Genomic DNA, 27,737 nt, shown 5'->3' on the forward strand with positions numbered 1-27,737 from the left:
TATTAATAATAATATAGTAATAATAGGATACTTTATTGATCCGTAGGGAAATTCTCTTTTCTATTGTCCCCGTCCACATGAAGGTCAACGGTCAGGCTCAGCTACAGATAAGCAACCCTGGAGCTGGTAGGGATTCCTGTGTGTTCTATGTGTGTTACCGCATCTGTCTCATCGTATTTCCCTGTTTCCTCTGTTCCAGAACAAGTCCACGGCGTCCAGCGAGTCTAAACCTGCAGGTGGGAGTGGCTGTGGTGGCGGTGGGGATCAGGGGAGCTGGAACATGGGCCAGGACGACAGCGCGCTCCACGGGAAACACCTTCCCCCGTCCCCCCGCAGACAGCCCAACAAGAGCAGCCTGAAGGGGTCAAAGAACCACACGGCAGCCCAGGACGCCAACGTCTCCAAGCGCCAGTCGCACCCTCATCAGCCCAATTCTGACCCGGCCCCTCACCCTCTCCCTGCAGGACGACAACAAGCAGACCGCTACTCCTACTCGCCCTCGCTGACCCGTAAAGTTTCGCCCACCCCGCCGCCGTCCCCGACTCTCTCCCACGCCTACAATTCTCCACCGCAACCAACCTCAAGCTACTCCCCTCTGCCGGCGGCCCGGGCTCGGACCGTCTCGGACCCCCAACCCAGCGCCGAGCTTCCCCCGCCCCAGACGCAGACGGCCTCCACCAGCATCCTGAGGAGGAAGGTGCTGTCCAAGGAGACGGTGCGGCAGTACCAGGAGAAGGCCATCCAGCGGCAGGGCAGCAAGGGACGGCAGGAGGGTCAGGGCAGCCCGGCGCGGAGCAGCCAGTCGGCCATGCAGGTCCCGTGGGAGAAAGAGGTCTCCGAGGAGGGGGTTCCGGGGCTGGGCCTGTGCCTGGGTCAGGGTAAAGGCTCCGGGGCGGCCCCTGAGGAAATAGGCCTCCTGGAGGAGATTGAGTCCATGTGTTGCCTGGGCTCAGGCCTCCACACCGACCTGCAGCTCTCCCAGGTCCACTGCAACTCCAGCAACAGCCACAGCCATCACCAGGTCCGGGGCAAAGCCACAGACGAGTCCTGAGGGGAGGCCAAAGACCGGGGGGCTTCGAATAACAACAGCCAGCGCCTGTCACATGCCACAGGTTCTATTGAATCTTGATCACTGTAATTCTACGAGTTCAATTATCGGCTGCCTCAAAGAGCAAGATCGGTTTAGTTTCTTCTTGTTTTAAACACTCAGCCGTCAGGAGGTGTTACGAACCGATCTGATGTCATCGTCTGCACAGGCTGCCGTGACCAGGAAGTCACAGCCTCTAGAGCAGGAAACAGGAAGTGATGAGTTGGGTTTTGACATTCGTAGTATTTCTGTCTGTAATCATTATGAATTTCTGGACAACACTGGTATCTTCACGCGTTGATCTTTTTCCTCTCATAACATTAACGACGCATAACCGAAAAAAGACCCGCAAATTCGATTTTGGGGAAAATCTGACTAGCCGACCAGTAACGGAGGGAGTCTTTACCTCGTCCTAAAGGAACGCAGACCAGGCTCAGTACTTCGTCAGGATTAAGAAGGGACGATCTCTCCTCATCACACCGTCATGTCAGTCTTAACACTCACAGTGTTCCAAGCATTTCACATGATCAAACTGAATTTGCACTCGTAGATTAACAGATACTACTCAGTCATTGCTGCCTGGTACTAAGATCATTTGAGCAACAACAAAACAAAAATTATCAGAAATTGCAGTCAGCTCTGGCCTTTGGAACTGATGATACACTGTGTGATATAGTTTTTTCTATCACCATGCCTTAAATGGAGATGTGATTTGTTTTTGGCACTGCGCTGTCTTAATCTATAGATACTGTAACAGGTACTTTGCAATCAGAATCAGTGACGCCGTCGGGTCACAAATGCAAACCTTTTTAATGTGTGATAGACAGAAGAGCGGTTAACAGATTTAACAGTACTTACACAGCACTGTATCTCTGCATAAATAGAATAGTTTAATATATATGATGCGCTTTGAGGTGCTGTTTTTAGTTGCATTCCAGATAATCAGACGCTCGTATGTAGAATCTCTCTCTCTCCTGTGTTTCTCAGGACACTTCTGTCGGTCCGAAGGGGGGGGAATGAGTGCAGGTACAGTTAAAAATGAATGATCTGAAAATGCTCATGTCCATGCTCTATCTCTCTCTCTCTCTCTCTCTCTCTCTCTCTCTCTCTCTCTCCCCCTTTCTCTCACCAGCTTCTCCTTCCCTCTCTTTTCACCGTCCTCAGTCATTGCTCTCCTCTTCTTCTCTTGTTGTCTCTCTCACTTCTCCGCCTCTCACCTCTGTCAGCACATCGCACTTTCAGTCTCAACCTTGAAAATGGTGGCTGGTCGCTGCAGAGCTATAGTCTGTCTTTCTTTCTCTCTCTCTCTCTCTCTCTCTCTCTCTATATATATTTCTTTCCCTGTCTCTCACATGAGGAAATGCAAGCTCTGCCCTTCTCCTACGTTAGAGTCACTGTAATTTAATGCAATGCTTGATGATTGTACTGTAATGAAGCAATACGGTTCTCCTCAGAGAGTAGCTATATGGATGTAACGTGTACAAAGCGAATTTTTTTTTTCTTCTGAAACGGATTCTCCCGTGGAGAGAGCGCTGCGTCCAGAGACTGTGGTTCCCATGATTCCCTGCGTCGCCACAAACCCAGAGGAGAAGAAAAAAAGAAGAAAGCGTTTTCACGTGCTTGTGTTGGGATTATGATGTTTATGGTTCGTTGTTCTTATGATTTATGCCAGACGCCAGTCAGTGTGGCGGTTTAACAGCAGCTCTCTCTCCACTTTTTGAGTGCTGCTCTGCGTTAACGATTTGCTCATAAAGTCTTTGGCGCGCGTCTAAAGGCCCAGGAATCGGTCCTAGTAATTCCAAAAAAAAAGACTCCAGAACAATCTCTCCACCGGCCTTTATTCATTCAAAACACTTTCAAATAATTTACTATGCAAAACTGTAAAATGGTCAAAACGGTCAGTTTTTTTGACCGATTATTACATCAGATTGCATGATTTTACTGAGAGATAATCAATCAGATAATTAGTAAAGCTTCATTTTAGTCTATGACGCTAAATGTGTATCAAAGATATTTTTGTGCGGTCAGCTGTGTGTGAGCTGAAGTGTGTCTATGGGTGTTAATGACTGAGTGTATGGCGTGCCTTATATGAATACCACCCAGTATAACCAGGACAAGGTACAGTATTAGAGACAGGAGGGGGAGACGATGTGTTCAGGCCACTTTAAAACACAGTTAGGTCCTCTTTACATTTTCACAAATATTATTTATATGATGGAGAGAGCAGACGAGAGGAGAAACCGTTTGACCTGAAGTGAACTTAGGTACTTGAATTGTTTTCCACTAACTCTTTCATTCTTGAAACGGCCGGTGTTGCTCAGTCAGTGTTTTGCTTTGCTGCGGCGGTCGCTGGGTGTCTCCCTGCCTGTAATGAAGAGAGCGTCTCTGAAGCTCTCGCCGTGTTCCTCTTTTTGTACGTTAGGTACCTTCTTTCATTTTACTATTTTGTGATTATAGTTTGTGCTCTTCTCTCTGTCCTCTCTTTTTTTTGTAAATCCCTTGAACACTCGTTCTGAGCTAACTGTATTCAAAAGGGTTCCTCTTGTTAAACATCAATATTGATTTCATATTGATGAAAAATTATTTTCAACTATGACTAGACATGTATTTTTGCTGGCTTGAGTATATTTTACATGGATAATATATGATTGGTGTTGTATGTGTGATAAATGACACCCAATATTTGAATGTTTTAGATTTTATTTTTTTGAAAAAAGATACATTTTTATAGATTAACGCATGTCCCATCTAGGCATTCATGTTCAGAAGCATTTGACACCTTCTAATCAAAATTAACTGAGACTTGGTTGCACATGGTACAGCATACCTGCTTACTATTATATCTGCATGTATATATGTGTTGTATGCTATGATTTTGTTTTATTTCAATTATTTTTTTCCAAATGTGGTCTGTTCTGCTGGTATTAAAAAAATTTTAGCACATCCATCAAATCAAGAATGATGGAAATGGCGGTGGGTATTGTAGAATACACTCTCATTCTGCCTTGCGTTGGGGTATTGTAGAATTAAATGTCATCTGCCTTGCATCTTTAGTGTTATCAGAAAACATTTCTACTTTTCTTTGTTGGTTTATTTCACACCCATGACTACTGTAAATCTAACCGTAGAGGTTTGTGGGGAAATACTTGAGCAGTGTCTAACCAGCAGCTGCTGCAGAGGGTGAGGGTGTTGTAACGTTGGTCCTGTTTCCACTAATGTTGTACAACGATGAAGAAGTTACTGTCAGGCATTTCAGTCTTTGAAGGCTCAAGAGAACCAAGAGAGCTAGGAAGAAACCTAACTGTTGGAGTTGTGCCTGTGTTGAAGTAGGTAAGAAACTGTTGTACAGCTCGGTGTAAACAAGGCCTGCGTGCTGTGAAGCTAGTGTTCTGATCATTGAATGTCTGTCACCTTCCTGACTGACTGCTTTCTGGCTGACTGCTGACTGACTGATCTACTAGGGGTGCAGAGAAGGAATCAAAGAGTACGTGTGCTCTATAGCATTCTTTTTACTCTCCTGACAACACAATGTAATGTACTTTACAGTAAAATGATCAATACATGTAGCCACTGATGATAAGAATGATTGTCCTGAAATTGCAAGAATGGAGTGAGTGGACGGTGATTGAAATCAGGTAGCAACTAATACTGAGGTACCACAGATTTTGTTTTTTCTTTTTTTTTTCTTTTTGTGTGGGAACACAAGTTAAACTCAAGGCATTTAGAAAGATATGAATTCAATGAAGAAAGATGCAGCACTTCCTCTAAAAACAAAAAACAAAAAAACAATGTTTCATGTTTTCAGTATAGTGATAAACTCGGATTAGTTACAATGGGCAACTTGTTATCTTGATCCCGTGTTCTAGTACTGTCATGATGATTAACTCTTCGGTATGCCATTTACTGATCTTCTGGTTCTGTGCACAGTAACTTGCATGTTCTCATTGCGGAAAAATTGTCTTAAACAACTGAGGTCAATCTAATGTGCTGTTGATGAGTAACTTGGTACAATGATACACAACTGTATGCACTGTGAACTGAAAATAAATTATACTGTTTCATGTTTATGCAACTTTTGACTACAGCTTTTTTTTTTTTAAGCATAACTCAAGACTATCATAGTGGATGTGATGTATATCTACAGTATATCCCAAAATAGACACACACACTGTCAATGGATTTTAGTGATAAGTCAGCGAGGCATATTCACTCACACAGCACATATTAATACATAAAGAATGCTGGTTTATTGAATAGTCGACAGTTTGGTTGAATATGGGTGTACTGACTCATTGATTAGACAAACACTTAAAGTAAAAAAACAAATCCATTCTTAGCTCTACACTGTTCTTCAACAGGCATAACGCTCCATAGAAATTAAATAAATTAACACAAATTAAAGCACTTTAATTACAAGGTGTGTTCTATTTACAATTGGCATCAACAAAAGGGACAATTAAATTCAGTTAAAAATGCAAAATAATCATTACAATATATACACTTCATTTGACACCTTCGTCTTGTCGTTGCTGTTTTCCAACAACATGTAAGAGTCAGACCATGAAAAATTGAGAAACTCTACCAATGCTCAACTAGTGCAACTACTCTTGATATCCGACTCTTTAAGGACATTATTCTGTCAGTAAAGAGCTATAGTATGAAAAGTCCAGTGGGAATGTTCAGTGGGAATGAAAAATAAATCAATACTGGCGCCACTCAGAGTATAGACATGGGACACACAAAGACCGGGACACAAAGAATTGGAAAGGAATTTTCCCCTGATAAATCAGACGTGGATGGAATTTCATGGACGAAAATGAAGTTAGTTTCTGACTCATTTCCTGATTCGTTTCAGACAAGAGGTTAAGACGTGCGTTTGTGTGGCCTAAACTTCGATCCATTTTCTTTCGAGTGTTCACTCGTCCATCTATCCTGGATATGGATCAGACGCATAGATCTGATACTTATGAACTATTGCGCCAAATCTATTAATTTAGATGGATGTAGGATGGTGAAACCAGGTGCAGTACATCACAGGAAGAAGCACTGGAATCCACAAACACTGTGTCACAACATCTCATACAATCCTCTACCATATGCAAATGAATAAAGACATTTGTAATTTCAGGATGTACTGAGATGAATGGATAAACTGTTGAAGTTTTGATCCGATTATTGCAGCTTACACATCCGTTATCAGTCTGGTTGAGGTGTATTTTCTGAGGCCGGCTCATTGGGGAACAATTAACCAGACGACCATGCTGCATGTGAACACCTCATATGAGTCTCTCCATAGGCGGCGGCTGGGCGATGCTCCACATCTCCACCCGGGAGCCCTCCTTCTCCTGCCGGCTGGGGCTGTAGGTGCCGTGGGTGGCGCGGCGGTTTAGCGCCACCACCAGGCCGACGGAGGTCAGGATCAGAGCCAGCAGCAGGCCGACGGACACCAGGCTGACGGACAGCAGGAGGTCAGAGGTCAAACCCTCCGAGGTCAACTGGAGGGAGGGAGGGAGTGGGAGGAGGGAGAGAAAGAGAATCAGTGAAAGGACTGGAGTGAATGACAGAGGGTCGTGCCTTTAGCATGTTAATGAGGGTGTGAGGGGTGTGACTACTTGCTGGAAATCTTAAACACGAAAGGATGCTTTTAACACACAGGATACAGCATTATTTATTTTCATCTCTCTCTCTCTCTCTCTCTCTCTCCACACACACACACACACACACTCTCTCTCCCCCGGCTACATTACACCAGGCGCTCCACGCGTGCTGCCAAAGTGCTGATGGATGCATTTCCCAGCCCAGCAGGTGGGTTGCGACCACCGGGAGCCGGGAGTCGCTGCGGAGCGAAACCTCCCTCCGTCTGCCGCCTCTCTCGCAGTTTGGCGACAGCCAGCGCCAGCGCCAGCATCACCACTATCGCCAAGCCCACCAGACAGGGTGCCAGCACCGCGGCCACCCGCGAGCTGTATGGAGCACGCTCCGTCTGTGGAGGATCACACACACACACACACACACACAAGATGCTGCCTGATGATCCTGTCAGTGCATATACACACATACGTACATACACACCAAACAGCCCCCCCTCTCCCAACACCTCCAGAAACACACTCAGACACCAAACACACTCAACAGCCAAAAATAGTTCACACGCACACACAAGCACATGCAAAAAGACACACACACACTCCCTCATAGAAACAGACAGGAAGGCTGCTTTCCATGGAGTGTGTGATTCTGACGCGGGGGCTTTTAATGACTGGTGAAGCCTGCTTAGCGCTTTGTTCAGGGGTCGTACATTTTTAACTTACACCCCTCTGGCCCCTTGATTTTCACACTCACACACACACACACACACACACACACACACACACAGCTTCACCACCACCAGAAACACAACTGCCCTGTTCCAAAAACACCTCGTGCACATGCAAACACACACAGAATCAAGCGGAATCAAAGCTTCTGCTGCGGCAGATGAGTGACTGTTAACATTAATTAATGCCGATCAGCAGCTCACCAGCAGCAGAAGGCAGAGGGTCGGACGCACTCACATTGGTAATATTGCTTGGCGTAACGGTCGTGACACTCTGAGTAGCTGCTACAAGGGTCACCAACACAACAACAGCTGTAAGTATCACTCTGTTGCACATAAAATCCTGGATTATCGTCATAACAACAGCTTCTCAGTCAACTCGCCTGGTTACACACATGGCTGTGAAAACATCTGAAATTACACAAGTCAGCAAACTTTACCTAGAGCCTAACGTAATTCTAATGAAAAAAACACAACCGTCTAATAGCCTCAGGCACACACAAAACCCCCCCCCCAAAAAAACGTATGCGCTCATGCACATGCTGTAGACATTCCACTTTCTCTCTCTGTCTCGCCACAGGTTCTTTGTTGACTCCTGGAAAGTGCTTACCTGTCATTGCGGCACAGTTGGCTGTCAGAGCGAGTGTGACACGAGCGAACCGGAGCAGCCTCCAGCCTCGACCCACCATCAGTCACCGACTGCCACACACAGACACCGACACGTCTAACTAACCAGTCTCTAAGGTACTCTAAGGCCACCCAGAAGCCCCCACAGAGCCGCCGTGCGCACACACACAGACAGCCGCAATGCTTCCCTGCTGTCAGCACTATCAAGGTACTCTGTGTGTGTGTGCGTGTGTGTGTGTGTGCCTGCTAGATAAGCTGCCCTCATACGTTTGTGTGAAGCAGACCAAAACCTATGTGAATGCCACCAGCTCTCTGCTGAAACTGCAGTTCAGAGCCAGATGCTGCTTTTTTTCGCTGGCGAAGCACAATTCTCCCTCTCTCCTTCTCTCTCAAAGGATGGGCCGCATCAGCGCAGACACTGAAAAACTACTTCCCCCCCCCGTTTCCGCTCTTACCTCCTCTTTCCTCCTCTTTCCTCACCGGTTGGGCTGCTCGCGAAGGACACGCGCACACACACATACACACGCACACACACACACACACATATACTTGCACTCGAGAAGCGAGCGAGGTAAGAGAAAGGGAAGGTGTACGAGAAAGGAGTGTGTTTGTTTGTGTGTGTATGGCAGAAAAATGTCCAATAGGAAAAAGAGAAAGAAAGCCATGTTACACAACACTGTAGCACTGTGCCCTGGCCCTGTATGTGTGTGTGTGTGTGTGTGTGTGTGTGTGTGTGTCTGTGAACTTGAGGTTATTCAGGGATATACTCACTGTGTATCTTGTTAAGAGAGATTAGGTATCTATGTTTGGTGTCACGTTAGCCACCTGACTGCTGCACGTTCTGCTCTTCAATGCACAAATACACACAGACACACACACACACACACACACACACACGGAGATATACACACATTGATATACAGTGGCAAAACCTGCAGTAAGGGAAGAAAGAGTGCTATCCACAGCATGATTCATGGTTCAAATTGATGTAATGAACCGCACTATAGTTAGGATGAAAGTTGAAATGGATGAATGGATTTGGAAATGAAACCAAGTGTGTGGCGATTGAAGAGAAAGGCTAGTTGACAGAGATGAAAAGAGGACAGACAACAGATCAAGGCTGATAAGAAAGTTGTTGTTTTTATTTGAAAACATGAAAGACAGACAGAGAGTGGATTCAAACTGAGACAGGACAGGTAGAGACATAAGGAGAGAAGATGTGATTGAAGAATGAAAGACAAACACGAAGATACACTCAGAGCCATAGATCGTACAGCGCTGTATCATCTACATCTGGGACAACGAGGCTGAAAGACAGACAGAACACATGCAAGTCTACCATGAAGAAGGGACTTGGACTAATGTTTTTTTTTTTCACATGACATGGTTACCAGTGTTAAGAGTGTGTGAGATGTTGACCATAACGACACGGTATCCAAGTGAATCCTGATCGGTACTGTGCAACCAGAGCCATCATATCTATTCCTCGTAATACAAGAGAATCCTGCTCTTTGGTACAAAACAACACGCAGCAGTCAGTCAGTCAGTCACCACGGTGATCTGAACACACTTCAGGAGCAAAGTGAGACATTTTGCCGCCTTCAAGGCCCTCTAAGTGCCTTTGTAACTACAACACACTCTTTGATAATACACACACTCCCAAAATCAAACCCAGACAAGGCTGACAAGACATCTTAAGCAAGAGACATTATAAATAACACGTATCCTACAATATTCTTCACTTCACCAACAAAGTGCATTATCGAATGTGAAATATCACTCCCTTTAGAACACAACGACTATCTTGTGCAATCGCAAAACTGTATTTGGTTTCTGTGTCGGTCTGTACAGAGTTGACTGGCTGTGTGGTCTGTAGCTACTTCTCAAGAGAGCTGCTGTTTGACACTAGGATTGTCTTAGCACTTTGTAAAAAGAAAAAAAGGTGCTGCCAATTACTAAAGTGTCATGTTAAGGCACAGAAACAGCTCTCCTACAATTGAACTGAATTCAAACTAAAAAAAAAAATCTAACCTGTACAGTATACTGGTGAGAAATACCTGATCACTCACTGAGAATTCCCCAGCGCTTTACATCCTGAAACTACTGGGCATCCCCACCTTTTTGATCGGCAAACATTCGAACACACACGCACACACACACACACACACACACACTCATTCGTCGCCTCCCCAGTCCACCTCCGGCTCATCGTCCAGCCTGAGGATGAGGTAGGAGAGCAGCTGGAAGAGGTTCTGCCACAGCAGCAGGGCCACGTAAAAGTAAACGTCGCTTACGTCCGTCTGGCACACGTCTCCGGCGTAGCTCATGTCGCACACGCACACGAACTTGTTGATGAGGTTGCGGCAGTAGCCTCCGTTCAGGCAGGGGTTGGACTTGCACTCGTCCACCTCCTGCTCACACCTGGAACACACACACACACGGGGATAGAGACAGAAATAGAGATCAGCGGGGAAACAGTGTATTTTCTCTCAGCCTCTTTGTCTTTTCTGGACCCATTTGCCCCATTTATGGCTCTCGGTTTAATACTATTCCTCTCCTTCTAGCTAATACTCTTCTTCTCTTCTTTTTGTTGTTGTCGTACCGGTGTCCGGTGAAGCCGGGTGGGCAGTCACAGGACAGCTCTCGCTCAGTGCAGTTCCCTCCGTTGAAGCAGGTGTAGTTTCTGGTGTCATCGCCGCACACAGAAACAGGCAGCTTGGGCCGTCTGGTAGAGGACAGAGTCAGACATGTTAGAGTGTGTGTGTGTGTGTTTGCTGTGTGTCCATGCAAACAACTATATTTTTGAGCATTTGTGTTTCATGTTGTAGTAGTGTTATGGGGGTCAGTGGGTTCACTGCAGTAGAGTTTGCTGTCTGTTGAAAGCATAAGAATCAGGAAGGCAGGAGCTGTATTGTTCGACTTCCTGCTGTTCCCCACAGGAGAGACAAAGAAGCTTAGGAGGCGACCAGGATAATAAGATTAAAGACCTGTGGCAACTACTCAGCAGCAGGACATCAAATCACATGTATAGGAATGACAACAACTTCTCCACAGCTTCTATAAGCCTACTAATCTCCAATTTGCCTAGAGCAGAACAGTTTGGTTCCAAACTGTAACTTGGCATCAGTCAATAGTGGAAAAAATACAGGTCATACCATTTTGAAAAATGTTATTTGGTAGGTAAGGTTTCAAATTTTTAATTTAGATGCCAGCAATCATTTTGTACTATAGGTGTCACTCTTTTCAAATGGTGGATATCTCATTTTAGAACAAAACTTTTCACATGGAGAGTTAATATTAGCTTTGCCTGGCATTTTGTTGCAAGCAATCGTACAAAAAAGCAGGAGACCTTGTACGCGGCAATTGAGAGACAAATATCTAACACCAAACAAATAGGAAACACCTGAGAAATAGGAAAAACAACTTACACATTTCTGACAACAATGTACCACGGAATTTCTTCAACCCGTTCGCTGGAGAGGAACAGAAAGATGGGGAAAAGGGGGGGGTGGGCGGGGAGGGAGAGAAATAGGCACAAACAAGAAACACAAACAAAAAGAAGTGGTTTTGATGAAAACTTTACAGCATAGATGTTCCCCAGTAAAGGGAGATGTGCACCTTGTCTGGTGGCTTGCTCAGCGAGTCAGTTGCAAAGGCTTCCTTGTGAGAGAGGGAGCGAATGCAAGAGACTGTGTGTTTACAGGATAAATGCTCGGAGGCATTCCCCTGATGGTTCTCCGAGGCAAACGGCAGATGACAGGGGGAAAGAAACTGGCGCTGAACCAGAGAGCCGAGTGTAGTGATTATACTACAGACGCCGCGGCAGACTGAGGCCTTTTCCCGCTGACGCCGGAATAGAAATGCGGCATCTGAGGCGCTCACTGCAGGCAAGGTGGAAATGCTGAACAGAAGCCGAGATGTGGAAACATTTACAGTGTTGCGTTATCGCACGGTCCCATGTCTGTGCAATTTTGGAACATTTATTTGTGTATTTTGGGTTTATTTAGTATGCAATCAAAACAAGTGCATTCAGAGCATGAAATACGGACATGGAAACTGTCCACAAGCCATTGGCACTAGCCAAAAAGGGACTATTCTATTCTATTTGATTCTATTTGATTCTATTCGATTCTATTCGATTCTATTCGATTGATCTGCTTTGTTCCTTTCCTCATATGCACTTACTTGCAGTAGGGTCCGGTGTAGTTCTCGGCACAGAGGCAGGCGTACCTGTCCGGCCCGTGCAGACAGGTGCCTCCATGGGCACACAGGTGGTTCTCACACACGTCCACCTCCTCCTCGCAGTCCGCCCCCGCATAGCCGAACTCACAGGCGCACTTGTAGGTCAGGCCGCTCACGCTGCAGTTGCCGTGAACGCAGGGCCCGGAGGCGCAGGTGTCGGTGAAGAAGTCGCAGCGCCGGCCGGCCCAGCCCTGAGCGCAGCTGCAGTTGTACAGGTTGAAGAGGTCCTGGCACTCGCCCCAGTTCAGGCAGGGGTTGGGCTGACACATGGGGGCCCCGCTGCAGCCACCGAGCGGCGGGACGAGTGACGTCCGGACGAACTGCTCCTCCTGCACGCGCGGGAGGTTGACCTCGGAGGAGCTGAAGTAAGGCAGGGCGATGCCGCCCAGCTCCACGGTGCCCAGGCACCCGGCTAGGGTCCAGCCGGCGTCGGGGCCCAGGCTCCCCAGGAAGATGTCCACCCCCTGCCTGAGGAAGTCCAGGTTGCCCCCCGGGCTGCGGGAGGTGCTGGCTTCCTCCGCCTCCTCGTCCAGCACCAGCGTCCACTGGGAGGTCTGTGCCCACGGCGCTGCCATGAACAGGTGGACGCTGTGCCACTCACCGTCGCTGACGCTCCTCTGGCTGCTCAGGCTGACCGTAGACAAGCCCCCCTCCTCCTCTCCCTCCTCCTCCTCCCCCTCGTCTCCAGCGGTGCTCTGAAACTCCATGACGAGCAGGCCGTCCTGGATGGAGAGCGTGACGAACGCCGAGCCCTTCTCTGCGTGCAGGATAGCCGCGTGGCGCTTCCGTGTGCGCAGGTTCAAGGAGAGGCTGGTTAGGTTGCGGGATATGTGGTCGTTTCCCCGGTAGGACAACACACTGCTGTCATTCAAGAGGGTTGCATTGGAGTAGCCTAGGGGTTCAGGGGAAAAAAGATACTGATAAACATACTGTATATGTAACATTATATGGATTATATGGATTCCCAGTTGCTGATCTTCCTTCTACCTAAAACATTAAAAAGACCATTGTAGAAACTGAAAAGACAAAAAAGATGGTCTATACTCAAAGAGGAAGCTTAGGCACTTTCTCTCAGTATTTAAACTTCATTTTTGAGTGTGGCTCATCTTTTCTGTTTGTTTTCTGATTATCTATTGGTTTTATGGACCAGAATACAATGAGGACATTAGGCAAGAGCAGTGGGTTTTAATTTTAATATTTGTTAAGTCAACAGGAAATATTAGAGCATGACAATTAACTACTTGATAATACTAAAATCCTTTTAGGCAACCAGATGAGGCCATTTACAGGAAAGCGTCTGTGATGTAAGAAATACCACTGTGTAACAGGCATTTTGATCCTCTAGGAGCTAATCAAGGGTAGGGTGGCTTACAGGACAGACGGGCAACACTGCAAATCATCACTAATCCCAGAAAAAAAGGATAATCTGGCCCCAGTCCAATCCTGCTTCACACTGCATATAGGTTAGAGTATTGGCAGATTAAGGCCAGTGTATGAGCAAGCATGTTGTATCACTCTGTTACATGGTGGCTAAAACGAAAACGGTGACCAGTTAGTGCACAAACAAGGTCAAAGATTAGGTAAGATACATGCAAGTCCAAGACTAATCTTTTTCTGGGTCAAAGTGCTTTTATGTAAATCTGAAATCATGTCAGTTTTTCCACTGAGACTACAGGCTACAAGGAGACGGTACCAGGGGAGAGGGAGCAGGGTTTCCCACAAGTAAAATGGGACACAAATGAGCTCGTTGCTAGGATGCTTTTGGGAAACCCAGCCTCACTCATCCTGTTAAACAGGAGCATGTAGCAACTGATAATGTAATAACTGCTGGATGATGTAATAACATCATCATCATCATAAAAATGTAATAAAATCTCCCTGTAAATGAGTTGAACATGTAATAAAACCTGCCCATGTAATACATTCCCGCATAATGTTGCATCATATTATTGCACTAATTATGAATTGATAAAGGGTGCAACATATTATATCTGATGATGTAATAATGATATTGACTGATAATGTAATAACTCAAGAAAAAATAATAATGCGATAAGTTATTACATTATTAGTCAGTATTATTATTACACCACCAGATAGAAATATGTTCCACCTCTTATGAAGTAATAATCACTTGTTAATGTAATAATGTGATCTACATTATCTGACAATGTATTACAGTAACAGGTTTTATTACATTTTCGACCCACTTAGAGGGACATCTTATTACATATTATTAGTTATAAGTTATTACATTATCCAGCAGTTATTATATTATCAGTTGCTACAGATCATTTTCAGTACTGATTAAAGGTCTCGTATAAGCCTTGAAATATTATAACCCCAGTTTTGTTAAATAATTCTAACTAAAAATGGTCAAGCTGGACTGCACTTACACTCATATCCTTGGTTCAGCATCCTGCACTCTGCGTCTGAGGGGCAAGGTGACAGCTCGCACCACCTGACCTCCTCACAGCGCCGCCCGGCTGTGTTGGGTGGGCAGGTGCAGGTGAAGTCGTCCCACATGGTGTAGCACATCCCCCCGTTTAGACAAGGGTTACTCTGAGGATGAGGGAATAAACAGAGGGGCTTACTTTTACCCAATACTGCATGATGTCTGTTTTATTTCATTAGACTAAATATCTTAAACATATGGGAGTGCTTTGAAAGACATGGATGAATTCTGTCCCTTTTCATTGAAATCAATATTAAAAGACATTTCTAAGCTTTTAATAGGCTTTAATCCATGTCTGCACATCCTAATCTTTGTTGTGTAATGTAGAAATACATGGAAAGAAAGTGGAAAATCACAGAGATCCACTCTTCTCTTGGGAGTGAATGTTTGGTTATATGTGTACAGGCAGCTGCTTATCATCAGTGTCCTGCTGAAACATTAACTGTTCAGTAACTGACAGTATTATATACAATTTAAAATGTGGTTTGGCCTGGTCCCAGGTCCTCAAACAAGGGTGATAAAAACTGAAGACAGAAGGTTTCTGCGGGACACCAACTGCTCAGTTCTGTCCCAGCTGTTCACTCACGCTGCAGGCGTTGTCTCCGGAGCATCCGGCGGTCACGTTCTCCATGAGCTCCAGAGGGTAGGATCTCACCGACGTGTCCAACCCAAAGAACTGCAACCTCCTGTCGTTGATCCTCAGGTCCTGGATACAGCCTTTAAAGTATCCCCCGAACGCCGAAGTGGTCTTCCCCTCCGACAGCCCCCCAACGTACACCACATCCCCCGGCCGGACGTCCACTGTCCTGACCCCCACATGGCCCTGTCTCTGGGCCGCTACGGACAGCGTCATCTGCTCCCCCACCACCTCCACGCTCACAAAGTGGATTTCCCCGTCGTCGACCGCACTCTCCCCCTTCAGGCTCTCGAAGTCGTTGAGCTGAACTTTGACCCTGCCGTCCTCCAGCCACATGCGCAGGTACTGGCTGCTGCTGTTGGCGAGCACCAGGAGGAGTCCGGTGCGCCTCCGCGTGCGCAGGAACAGGGAGACGGTGAGGTCGTGACCCAGGTCGTCGGTGACGGTGAACGCAGCGTAACTCTGAGAGTCCTCGTTCCCGAAGCGCGCCGTCACATATTCTACACACAGAGGAAAAGAGAAGGACGAGAAAACATTCAGTTTCATCAGGTAAAAGATGAGGTGTCGACATGAGAAAGGAGTGAGGTCACTGTTGGGTGAAAACCTTGTATCTCCAAAACATCAACTTTTCAGGAGCTAAGAAAAGCAGCCTTGTTTTATGCTTGACCACCTTGTGTTTTTGAGTTTTTCCAATGGGTTTTGAAAGGGTTTTATAAGCCCAAGATTTGACCATGTAATCCTTCAACTGAAGCGAAAACACAAAAATCTGTTATGTAGTTGTGTAGAGCGGATTTGAACTAAGGATTTGAACTTCAGGATTTGAACTAACAGGATCAAAACCAACAATTTCTAGTGACTCTAGAAGAACTGGCGCAGGAAGAGGAAATTTAAGCAGCCACCAGCCCTCATGTATGGCCCTGTGTCCAGTGTCAGCACTTTCCCCTGTGGGCTGCTCACCCTAAGGCAGGCAGGCAGGACACTGATAACACACAAAGATACAGTGGAGAGGACACGCTGTATCTGACAGGTCACATCTCACATAAAAGCCAAATGGACAGACACTGCCAACTGTTTTCCATATTCTGAGTAGTGTGTGTGTTTGTGTGTGTGTGTGTGTGTGTGTGTGTTAGTCTATTGAATGGTGCGTCACTTCCTTAGCCTGGACTGTGTATTTCCAACATGGAATCCCTTCTATCCTTAATCCAGTCAGATAAGAGGATCTCCGCCTCTCTCCTTCGCCATGGCTCACCTCTACTCCCTTGACTTCTGTCACACATCAGGACTGGAGGATGTTATTTAATTACCCAATTACGAAATTGAGTAAGGGTGACCTAGTTCTCATCTCTTCCCTTTCAATCAATCAGTGTAGCTTAAAGCTCTCTATCTCCTTTCGCTATGTCAAACTATTCCTTACTGAAATGGAGAAACCTAAGCCTATCTTATTCATGTTTGTGCAACAAGCCTGATATGATCCTGGCACTCCAGTGTGGGAAACCAAAAATCTACCAGTGGACCATAGACAAGTTGCATTAGTAGGGAGATATGCAGGCTTCCAAAGCTTCACGTTGAGCTGTTCAGTAAACTGAAGTAGGAATAGAGACAACCTAGGCAATGACGTTTACTAAATTTATCTTTAAACCAAAGCAGCCCTCCTCTTTTTCCACTATTTGGCTTTCCAATTACTCCCACTAGTGAAGTCTATCTGTGTACAGCTGTAAACATACCCTCCTCACAGTCCTGTCCCTCGTAAGGCCGAGGACACCTGCACTGGTAGCTCTGCCACAGGTTGACACAGCGGCCTCTGTTTTGGCAAGGCACGTCCAGGCAGCGGTCCCTGTGGCTGCAGCCGGGGGAGACGTTGACCGCAGAGTCACTCAGCCATTCCTCTGGGACGACGAGCTGCCAGTCCACGAACACGTCCCGCATGCAGCCAATGAATACTGGGAGTGGGGCGTCCTCATTGGGGCCGTTTGAGTCCTCAAGCACTCCACCGATGAAAGTGTTCTGGAGGGGCGACAGCAGCCCGGCCAGGCTGCTCTGGATTGGGGCTACCTTCTGGCAGTCCTGGTCCTGACAGGTCCCTGCATCATCCAAGAGTTTCAGACTGAGCAGCCAGTTCCCGTGCACCGCCTCCACAGAATGCCACTCTCCGTCTGTGACATTGTGCGGCAGCTCCAGAGCCTGCCCGGCGGTCTCCGTTTCAGCCCCGGCGGAGACCTCCTTCCTCAGGGTGAGACGCAGCTGTCCCCCCTCCAGCTCCAGGCTCAGCAGCAGCCCCCTGCTGTTCCGCTGGAAAAGCACGGCCCGGGGCAGAACGGTGCGGAAGCTCAGGGTGATGTTGCAGGAGGCCTCGGCGTCCACCAGGGGGCTCTGTAGCAGCAGGTAGCCGCTGCGCTCAAAGGAGAAGGCGGTGGGGGTCTGGCAGAGGGGGCCGGTGAAGCCGGGCGGGCAGGAGCAGGAGTAGCCGTGAGTCCCGTCCATCAGGAAAGGAGAGCAGGAGCCCTGGTTCTGGCACTCGTGGCCCTCGCAGCCCACCAGCCTCACATCGCAGTTCACACCTCCGTAGAGGATGCCATCTTGGCTTTGTGTGAGGCAGTGGCACATGTAGCCTTCCACGTGGCTCTCACACTTAGCCCCATTCTGGCACGGGCTGGGGTCACATTGGTTTATTACCTCCTGGCAGAGGGAGCCTGTGAGCAGAGGAAGAATAAAAAAAAAAAAAAGTGTCATTGTGATTGAGTTGGTGAAGCAGAAGAATTCTATTCTTGCAAAAAATGACACAAATATATCTTTACTTTTACAGTGGTAAATGATTGCAAATTACATTTATGTACTGTGGGCTGGTTTTGATCATTCTGCTCACTGGAGAGAGAATCATTGTCATTATTATATGTTCAGTAGCCTTGTAAGCCATAAGATCTCCCTGCTGCGAGCTTAGTGCCATTATCAACAAGTCGCATTCATACACTGTTACTGGGCTGTCAAGTGGGCAAAGCCTGTTGCATAATGATGGCCAATGTGCCAGGCAGCCGGCATGTGCCCAGGTATTACTGGATCAGTGCATGCCATGGATGTGATCAGTGACGTCACTTGTCACATGCCACATCCTCTTAACATTTCCACCATGTGTTTGTCCGTGGAAGTAAGTGCATGTTTTGTTATGCTATGAATCCTGTATAATATCAATACTGTAATTTTGCTCCATAGATCAATTTGAAATCTAAAATCTAAAAGGAATGCAATGAATGTGCCTATTCTCACATAAAGCAACAACTATAAAGCCTGTATAGCAACACAAATGCAGCTTAGAATGATTAAAAAAACAGGTGGATAGCTGCTTCTATCAAATTCAATAAACACACTCAATTATTTGTTTCCATTGGCATCAAGAACATAAAAAAATGACACGGGAATAGATATAACACATTTCCATTAAAACAGATAGGTAGATAAAGGCATAATGAAATTACCTGCTCCGAGCAACAAAATGGCCCAAAGCCATGGTGTGAGCGTCCCCATCATGCTGGCACTGTGTTCCCCTGAATAGCTCCACATTTGTCTAAATGCACCATATTAGTCTCTGTGTGGCGAATCCCATTGTGTACATAGGCCATCCCAATGGAAGTCTGCTCCTTGTCTCCTTCTCTACAGCCATGTATGGCTGAATGCGTCCAGTCAGGAGACCAGCAAAGCCAGATCCTGGGGATTAAACTAATGCTATTTGGCCACCTTACTGAGGCAGTGCCATTGCGGCTGGTAGGGAGTCAATTTTTAGAACGCTACTCTCAGCAGGCAGCAGCTCACAGTCTTACCTGCACTGCTAGATCAAAGGCTTGTGTAAGCAGGGAGACTAGGATATTCCTCTTTTGTAACTGAAAAGTATCATTAGATGTAACATGTCTGTAAATTAGAATGTAAGTTCTCAGGATACACCAACAATATATCAGGCGTATTATTATATCCACTATTATATTATCTTTAAGCCTACGTCTCCTAGACCTAATTACTCAACTACCTAATTTGTAGTTGACAGCACCTGTTGTAATACAGGCTTCTCATCGAAGCATTGCACATTCATACAGGCATAAACTGAAAGCAGCTTTGGAACAGAAATCAGCTTTGGGAAAAGACTTCGAAAGACAGGACTGACAACAATAATTAATGTAATGTATGTAGATAATGAAGGTTATTTATAGAATTTACAAATGGTAAGATACTACCATTGCCTGATTCATAACTTGACTATTCCCCCCAACAACTACCAATCCATGAAAAAATACTAAGATTTACCAACTGCACTGACTGGATGGACACTGTTTAGTTTACTGATACATCACTGTCGTCTGGGTGTGTATGTGTGTGTGTGTGTGTGTGTGTGTGTGTGTGTGTTGCTGGCCTAAACAAAACCAACTTCTACATAGTATGCAATGAAAACTACCTAATTAAGTCAGGGACAATTCTCATATGTAGTCGTTTATTTACATTTGGCTTCATTAGAATACCTGACCTGTTGTTCCTGCGGGACAGCTGCAGACGTAGCCTGCGGCGTGCTGTTGGTCGTAGCGGGCAGGCAGCAGAGGCTCGCTGCCATACAGAGCCTGCCAGCTCAGCTCGATGCAGCGGCCTCCATGCATGCAGGGGCTGCTGCCACACTCGCTGATGTCTATCTCACACTGACGCCCCGCAAACCCTGGAGTGAGGACACAGGCAGAGTTTCAGCAGGGACCGGGAAGGCATCACACACATACTGTACATGCATGATTGTGTGGTATGCAGGCGTACTGTGTATGTATGCAGTGCGCACAAATGTACACATGCCCGCGTGCATACACTTGGACACACTCACCGATGCATTCACATACACACACACACACACACACACATAGAGAGAGAAAAAACTAGCATGTGCACAAACACACATCTCAGGTTCCATCTCCTGTGTAATCATGTAGAAGATCAACAGCATGACACAAATGTCATGTATGCATTCACATGCACTTAAATGCACGCACACCTTTTTCTGTTAAGGTCACAAAGGGCATTTCATACAGTCAACTTGAATTTCTCTGTTGTCTCCACGTAGTATGAGGTGTACTCTTTATCGTTAGGCACACTGTGTTTTTGTGAAATTATCTTTTATGGTGTTTCTGCTTCATTAGATAGCGTACAGTAGAGAGAGTCACGAAAGATGGGAGTGATTCACTGCAGCAATTGTTGTTGGTCAATGAGTTTTTTTCACCCTTATTTCCAGTTTCCCCAGGTCCCTGTTAATTCTTTAAACTTCATGCGTCCCCACTGGTGTGGACTGTCAGTAAATAAACAGCAAGTATAGACATTTGTATGCAGCGACATGTTTGATTGTGGTTCAGTTTAGGCCGAGTTCACCTTCACTGTAAGCATACCACCACCTTTACTCGCTCTTGTATTTCACTTTCCTCAGCATTTCTCTTTCTCTCTCGTTGCAACTTCATTTGTCATCTCTCCCTCTCGTTACTCTCCATCTGTTTCTCTCTCCTGTTTGCCATACTTTCCTAACTTTTCAGAAACTCCCTCAAAAACTACAAAGGCTTTGATTTCTGAAATACATTGGCTTGGCAAAAATGTTTCATTCATTCTACAGGGAAGAATCTAGTCTAGGAATGTGTGTGTGTGTCTGTGTCGGTATGTGTGTGACTGTTACGTGACTGGAAGTGTGAGTGTTGCTGTGAATTACCTGGCCAGCATTCACAGGTGTAGTTCGCCCCATCGTCCTGACAGGGGGCGCTGTTGAAGCAGGGTTCAGACTGGCATGCTGGGACCGGCGTCTCACAGTGTCTGCCAGTGAAGGCTGTGTGTGAGCAGTCACAGCTATATCTAACAAGTAAGACAGTAACAGTTATGACACATGTATATATATGTACATACGTATGAGATTTCTGTTTCCTTTCCTCCTATGTTTGTGTTTTCACAGCCGTTCCCTATTGGAATATATTGGGATTCTACTCTATACAAAATGGTTCTACTTTTCTAAACTTCCCTTCTTTTGAATTTTGGCTCTCTGACTCTGGGCAGGGCTACTTACTCATTCACCCCGTCTATACACAGAGCCCCATTTTGGCACGGTCGCTCTTGGCACTCGTCAATGTCGTTCTCGCAGCGGTCTCCCTGGAAACCGGGCAGGCAGGTGCAAGCGAAGCCATTGGTGTAGTCACGGCAACGGCCGCCATTGAGGCACGGCTGTGATTGACACTCGTCAATCTGGACCTCGCAGGTGGCCCCTGTGAACATCAAAGCAATATGGATGTCAGTGTGTCTCTGTCTGAGACCATCGGAGCCACATAGAGTGCGGGGCAAACATGAATAAAGCTTTCATCTGGACTGGCTGTGATCATGTGTAGAGTGCTTTGGTATCTCTCAGCAAGGCTTTAAAGTTGTTTGCCACGCCATAGCAGATATATAAAGTATCTCCATAAATATGTCCCTCATGCTAAAAAAAACATGTTATTCATCTATTATCCTCTCACAAAGTGGGATAAATCCAGATGAAAGCTATAAATATATGAATAAACTTAACAAGATGAGAAATCTGACAGAAATCTGAGCCCACTTACAACAAAAGATGTTGTAAGACCACATGTTGAGAGTTAGTTCACCCTAAGTCAGGATCCTTTTAACAGATTGATTCATCAGGGATAAACCAGGTTCATGTATCCTTTATTAAACCAGATAGTGTGATTGAGATCGAGAAAAACATTTATGAAATTGAGAAAGAAACTACAAAATACAATTCAGTCACATGTTCTAGCAGTCAAACAACATACATTATAAAACATTATAAAACATTACAAAAACACTAAGATCCAGATTAGATCCAGGTCAGGTTTAGAATAAGAGTGAGCCATTGTTATCCTAACTCTTTACTTTACTCTTTACATTTTGGAAGTGGGAACAACCACCACCATCAAGTTCAACAGAGAATTTTATATTAATTCATGATTTGATTTGTGATTTGGTTTTTCTCCTAAGTCAGAGTCTTGATGACTTGTACTCCAGACTGAGACAAGTTGAATTCTCACAGAGGCACAGTGAAATGCAAAAAAGGTTGGGCAGAGCACCTGAAAGTAAGATGTAATAAGATGTTTTAGTGTGACACTGTATGCCTTAAGCCTGTTGAGCCACAAGGATGACCCACACACTGACTTGTAGAAGGCAGTGCACATTGAACATTTTTAACCTCATCCAAAAAAAATCTTTCTAAATACTTTTGGTATCCTAAAATGAGGTGAGCATGCACAAAAAGCAATGTAGTTCTTTTAGTGTTCATCCAAAATGTCTGCACTTCATAGTCACTGTGTCATTTCAAAGCACAGAGACAAAACATCAAGCAATGTGCAGATGGAGCTCACAGGATATGGAAAATGCCAACCAAAATCTGCTTCATTTTCAAAATAACAGCCTAGGTAAAACTGACAATAATCAGGAACTAATGCAGATCAAATTTGGATTCTCTAAACATTTTAACACTAGAGCCACCTATGGTCTTGCTGCTAAGGAGCTCTGGGGAAACCCAGCAGTGTTCCTCCCACTCACCTGTGAACCCAGGTGAGCAGAGACAGGAATACCTGCCCACTCTGTCCACACAGGTGGCTCCGTTCCCGCAGGGCTGGGAAACACACTCGTTCACATCGATCTGACAGTGAACGCCCTGGAAGCCCGGCACACAGAAACACGAGTAGCCGTCACCTCGGCTCCGGCATATCGCCCGGTTCTGGCACGGGTTGGGTGAGCATTGGTCCGCTGTGGAGGGCAGCCTGTCAGGAGATGCACCTATGGGCAGATAATGACAGTTTGAAATGTATTAGTTATCAGTAGTAAGTGTAAAGAAAATGCAATACATTCACTACCTGATGTACTGTGTATAATGATGTGTAAATTGTTCATGGTACTTATGCTGTGCAGGTAAAAAAGATCAATCATCCTTCATGAGGAGAAATATTTGCCAATGCATAATACATTTTGTTGGGCCTTAATCCAATCCTTAATCCTTCATCCAAATGTAAATGAAAGGACAGCCCACTACAAATTAAAAAATATAAAATATATATCAAATATTTATATCCTTTCCTAATTCTCAAACTGACTGGAAGGACACTTGATACAACAATTTATACTTTCTTACAATAAATGGATTTTTTTATGTGTTTTAAACCTGGAAAAGATCAGTTTATGTTTCCATTGTTTGAGAAATAGACCCAGATATTCTAAAGTTAAGAAATGCTGGGTTAAAAAAGTTGTGAAAGCTCATTTTCCAGCAAATCAAATCAAATTCTTCAAGAAGCTACATGAATATAACCAAATTACAGTCTAAGCAATCCCTTGAATGATCCCATTTCCCTCTGTACAACAGGTAATGTGTATGACATCAGTGTGTATCAATGGATCAAGCACGCTTTGCATTGTCATGTCAGCTTGATCGTGTTGGGCGTGAGGCTCTTTTCTCTCTGCTAGGATAAAAGGCGTTCTCCCCGCTCGTTGTTGTCAGTACAAGGACATTTAGAAATTTAAGGGCCTCACAAAGCATCATGGCTGGCTTCCATGGTAACCAATTCCACAGTTCGGCTTCTGCATTCGATCTATTGCCATGGCGACTGCACCCGGCAGAAGTCAGTCATCTGAGGCATTTATTCCTCTACACTTGTGGTGTCTTTTAATCAGCAGGGTATTAATGACACACTGCGGTTTTCAGTCTCATTTCAGTCCAAACATGCCATACATATTAATCAGAGGATCAACTCACTTGTTTCTCATCCCCATTAACAAAATCTTTTATGGACAGCAATGGTTCTGAAATGGTGTGGACTGAGTCAGGTGTTTCTTGAGATTGTTCTCAAATGGTAGGTAATCAATGGTAAGCAAACATTACATATACAGTGATTTAGATTCAGCTCAGTCAAGTTGAAATCACACTCACATTAAATTTGAGTCTTGCCCAGTAGCGCTTTTAATTTGCTTTCCTTTCTTATATGATGATCATATGTTTTATGACACATTTACAAACAATGATTTTGTCTTCCATGGACTCTCATGTCTCCTGAAAGTGTGTCCTGGCATTGAAAAGATTGACAACTTTTCACTGTTATATTGAGTAAATAAGTAGTAGTAAATAAGTTAACTCTGTTTGCTGGGCCACTTGTATGATTACTGAATTGCTAGAGGCACCAAAACAAGTTGAAAACCACTGATCCATTTTTCATGTCACTTTTTTAACACAATTGTAACAACACAACAAAACCTATGAATGGAATCTAATGCAACCTGTGAGGACAAGTGGATATCAGAGAACTTCTGATCTCTGAACCTAAACAGGAAAAGACAAGCTATGAGCTGTGGCTGATCCAAAGAGTCTGCCTGGGCGTTGGGGATCTGTGTTTACAGTATTAACACAGACTGTAACGGGAGGTAAAGGCATGATGAGCATGGGTATATACAGATTAGGATTAATTACACCATATCTGTCATACCCATACAAAACTATTTAGTACTCTAAACAAATGAAGTGAGTCAGAACTTTAAAGGGGAAGAGTTTTAAGACTTAATTTAAACTTAACTAGGGGGAATTTCACCAACATTCACTTTTAGGTTGTAAAAGTATACATTTTTCCCAAATCTCCCAGTTTATTTGGTTGGTTATGAGTCTTGAGATATTAGCTTTATAGACTGACGTGGCTGAAATATCATTTTAAGGACAGTTGCTTTCCCAAACTTTTATGTAATGTCTACAACTATGAAAGAAAAAAATAACTAGATGTTTAATAAAGCTATGGGAAAAAACAACTCAACCAGTGAAATCCAGTAACATCATGGGACGGTGTTTTCTTTGATCTCGAGAGCTAAAACAACTGGAAAGAATATAGAGATTTTTCAGGAAAATGTCTACCTTTGTCAAATAAAACTAGAATTGAGTTTCAGTGGAATCTCCCTTTAATAGAGCATTGGTTTGGGGAAAGGAACGGCTTCACTGCTGCCTGAAGACCAAACCTCTTGAAGAACTCAAGCATATGATGAAGCATTACTGATTTCTTCACCCATCCTGACACTCCAATCATCTGTCATGTCTAACACCCTTCAGCTCTGCCCCTGTATGTGAGAAAGCATCAAAGACCAATATCCACCAACAAGGTATCTCGAAGCTGCCTCGACACTCCAGGCAGAACAAATGGGACCAGAACAGCGGCAACGGGCCTCATAATGCATGGAATGTGCATGAAGGGGACAGAAAAGCAGAATAGCATAAGGAGAAGGCTTCAAATCAGTTGTACTGATGTTAGACTCAAGCCTGTTTCTATTTAGATGGCAACCAGACAGATCCACATTCCCAAAGCTTCATACGAAAACAACCCATGGATGCTTTTCACAGTATTTGGAAGTATGGGCACAAACATGACTCATGTCGGTCACACATCTGGCCACATTGATATGTACTGACACTTGAACAGAGATATTCCACTAACATTTCTCACAGATGATAATGACGCACAGCAATCATCCCTCAAGAGCCCAATCAGGCTGATCACAGACTCTGAAGACCCAGAAGAGAGCAATTACATTGGTACTCCAGCCTCACCAACTCAGGCTACACTCTTCTTCTGTCATTTCTGGAGGTCAATCAATTTCACAGAGAGCCTACAGGTTTTTTTTTCTCCTCTCCAAGAGCAGCTTATAAATGTCTAGACTTGGACTCAGCATGACCGTGGTATGGGGCGAGTGCTGCGGGGGGCTGATGGAGATCTGGGGTATCACTGATGCTCTGGCCATATGCCTATATATTAGGTGTCAATGAAGATTCAGATCAGATTAGACAAAGGATCACCCTGCTGTAGTTACGTTAATAGCAGTATATATATATTATGCATGCACACACTCACACAAACATACACCTGCACACGGACACACATTCATACTCATGCATATACACATTCACACAAAAATTAAGAGCCTATGACTATATGGACATATTTTTTTGGCCTACTTCCATACATTTAAGTGAACATTTTACAGAAAATTGTGACTGGTGGAGCTGTCTGCTGCTGCTTTTCATTGAAACCATTGGTCTTTGGATATTCCCATGAGGCAGGAGGTCCCAGGAGGGTTCAGAGCCTGTTGCCTAACCACCCATTTGAAACACAGCTCCGGCCAACCACACATCCCCTCCCACAGCATGTAAGGTCTCTTTCAAATGCTAATAGCCTGTGTAGGTCTTTGTTCGGTCCTATCTGGAGGCCCTCGCGTTGCACATGTGTGGCACCTGACATCTCCTCCAGACTGATGCGTGCTGCCGGTGTGTGTGTGTCTGTCTGTCTGTTTGTTCCAGTGGTGATAACAGAACATGTTAGTGTTTGTTTTGTAAAGTCGCAGAGACGTATAGTGCATTGCCCTCTTATCCCATCACTCACCCACCCACCTCCTCCCTGCCCCCCCCCCCCCCCCCCCCCCCCCATGGGTCACTACGCTGCCCCCCATTGTTAGATCTGTCTTTGTCTTCTTTAGCTTAGAAAATGTGCAGAAATCACTAAGCAATGACATCACCTCACAATCTTGTAATTGAAATTCAACGCATAGACTGTTTCAAATGCATGCCTAATTACTACACCCAAATCAAACAGAAAAAAAACTGTTGATATCAAACTGTTAAACTATTATAATTATTTAGAGGATTTCAGCAAATGTTTGGATGGAAGTTTTAATTGAACAAAACATTTTTTAGTTGTCTAGAGCTATCAGTGTTAGATTTGCAGGCTTGAGAGAATGCATCCTGCATGGAAAAATGATGGGAAGCAAAACCAACACACTCCAGTCTATTTTGCAAATAGTCAACTGCACATCGAAACCACAATGCGCGCATCGCATGACTACTCATACAAATATGGCATAGCATATCATTGTTGGTTTCAAGAAGTAGGGTCACTGATGATGAAAACAATATGTCTTACATACTAATAAGTCTATGATGGAGGGCGGTTAATAATAACTATGAAAGCTGATCAAAGTAATAGAACAAGACGTCAAAGTCAAGCTGGAAACTACAGAGCCACGGGATAAATGGAGCAGTCACTTACCATCAATCACAAAAAGTGATGAGATGAGTATGGTGCGGGCAAGGACTTCAAAAAAATGACAACGAATTAAATCCATAATCGTGATAGGAAATCATCCTGCTCGTTGTTCACAAAGCATGTCACAAGGATCTCTCTATCTGCATCTGAGCCTGCCTGCGGCGTGTGATCCTGTTGTCAACTCCAGAGCCACTTGATGCGCACTTCTCCTCAGGCGCACCAACACACGAGCATCGATCAAACATGGAATAATAAAGACTAGGATGGTGTTCAACAGGCAA

At 45.0% G+C, this 27,737-nt stretch overlaps 4 protein-coding genes across 7 annotated transcripts in view; 1 reads left to right on the plus strand and 3 right to left on the minus strand.

Moving 5' to 3' along the window:
* The window catches only part of dennd1b (DENN/MADD domain containing 1B), a 104,464-nt gene extending 99,324 nt beyond the window's left edge, over positions 1-5,140 (plus strand). For 3 of the 4 annotated variants that reach the window (XM_078285831.1, XM_071906927.2, XM_071906928.2), the window contains one exon: positions 200-5,140. In XM_078285831.1, the coding sequence (XP_078141957.1) occupies positions 200-1,051 (852 nt within the window). In that variant the 3' untranslated portion in view covers positions 1,052-5,140. The remainder of the gene's footprint in view (positions 1-199) is intronic. The other variant, XR_013505108.1, reaches the window with a different exon arrangement.
* The window catches only part of c9h1orf53 (chromosome 9 C1orf53 homolog), a 485,525-nt gene that overhangs the window by 105,522 nt on the left and 352,266 nt on the right, over positions 1-27,737 (minus strand). The window lies entirely within an intron of this gene.
* On the minus strand, positions 5,293-27,535 carry crb1 (crumbs cell polarity complex component 1). Its single transcript, XM_071906930.2, has 13 exons — positions 27,456-27,535; positions 22,934-23,154; positions 21,426-21,621; positions 21,078-21,217; positions 19,872-20,054; positions 17,089-18,054; positions 15,314-15,864; positions 14,669-14,834; positions 12,216-13,164; positions 11,459-11,503; positions 10,633-10,755; positions 10,325-10,451; positions 5,293-6,538 (listed from the first exon to the last, which is right to left on the minus strand). Exons 1-13 carry the CDS (start codon positions 27,533-27,535, stop codon positions 6,332-6,334), a joined length of 3,954 nt encoding a protein of 1,317 aa, XP_071763031.2. The 3' UTR covers positions 5,293-6,331.
* Positions 6,479-8,103, minus strand: LOC144539814 (uncharacterized). Its single transcript, XM_078285837.1, has 4 exons — positions 8,014-8,103; positions 7,642-7,688; positions 6,835-7,070; positions 6,479-6,582 (listed from the first exon to the last, which is right to left on the minus strand). Exons 1-4 carry the CDS (start codon positions 8,090-8,092, stop codon positions 6,579-6,581), a joined length of 366 nt encoding a protein of 121 aa, XP_078141963.1. The 5' UTR covers positions 8,093-8,103; the 3' UTR covers positions 6,479-6,578.

The sequence above is a fragment of the Centroberyx gerrardi genome, chromosome 9 (assembly GCF_048128805.1).
Source record: "Centroberyx gerrardi isolate f3 chromosome 9, fCenGer3.hap1.cur.20231027, whole genome shotgun sequence".
NCBI lineage: Eukaryota > Metazoa > Chordata > Actinopteri > Beryciformes > Berycidae > Centroberyx > Centroberyx gerrardi.